Source organism: Sphaeroforma arctica (genome assembly GCF_001186125.1).
Source record: "Sphaeroforma arctica JP610 unplaced genomic scaffold supercont1.11328, whole genome shotgun sequence".
Classification (NCBI taxonomy): domain Eukaryota; class Ichthyosporea; order Ichthyophonida; genus Sphaeroforma; species Sphaeroforma arctica.
The window spans coordinates 1-841 of NW_014029230.1; the positions used below are offsets into that span (position 1 = coordinate 1).

At 44.1% G+C, this 841-nt stretch overlaps 1 protein-coding gene across 1 annotated transcript; it reads right to left on the reverse strand.

The window, feature by feature from the left end:
• Positions 1-367: 367 nt before the first annotated feature.
• Positions 368-596, reverse strand: SARC_17592 (hypothetical protein; the record flags this gene model as incomplete). Its single annotated transcript, XM_014288317.1, has 1 exon — positions 368-596. A coding segment is annotated over one exon (229 nt), but the record flags the coding sequence as incomplete, so codon positions are not given.
• Positions 597-841: the final 245 nt, after the last annotated feature.

Genomic DNA, 841 nt, shown 5'->3' on the forward strand with positions numbered 1-841 from the left:
AAGTGTATTGACAGTAATGCAGAATGATGGTAAGGTGTAGGTGTATTGACAGTAATGCAGAATGATGGTAAAGTGTAGGTGTTTTGACAGTAATGCAGAATGATGGTAAGGTGTACGTCCATTGGCAGTAATGCAGAATGTAATCTCTATTGAAGATAAGGTGGATGTACGCTGAGCTTACTTGTGCATATGTCACAAACAATAACCTCTATTGAAGATTATATGTAAGTACACCGAGCATACTTGTGCAGATGTTACGACTAGTAGTCTCTATTTTAGATAAGGTGCAAGTACACTGAGCATACTTATGCAGATGACACAACTAGTAGTCTCTATTTCATATAAGGTGTAAGTACACTGCACTTACTTGTCCAGATGTGATGCTGCATCGCTTCCCAACCGTTCTTCATCGCCTGTAGCGTGCGACTGCACTATGTCAGCAATGTCTGTGCCACACCGTGGGCACGTGGCAGACAGTCCTTTGACAAACAGTTGCTCGTCTGTCTTCAGACTGCTCTCAACTGTGTGTGCTGCACAGGGAGACGCCGTACACGACCACGTGTGAATTAGGTTAGCCTTAGGTGTGTGAATTAGGACTGTCTTAGGTGTATAAATTAGGGACAAACAGTTGCTCGTCTGTCTTCAGACTGCTCTCAACTGTGTGTGCTGCACAGGGAGACGCAGTACACGACCAAGTGTGAATTGGGATAGCCTTAGGTGTGTGAAATAGGATAGTTTTAGGTGTGTGAACTAGGTTAGCCTTAGATGTGTGAATTAGAATAGTCTCAGGTGTGTGAATTAGGTTAGCCCTCGGTGTGTGAATTAGGCGAGCCCTAGGTGT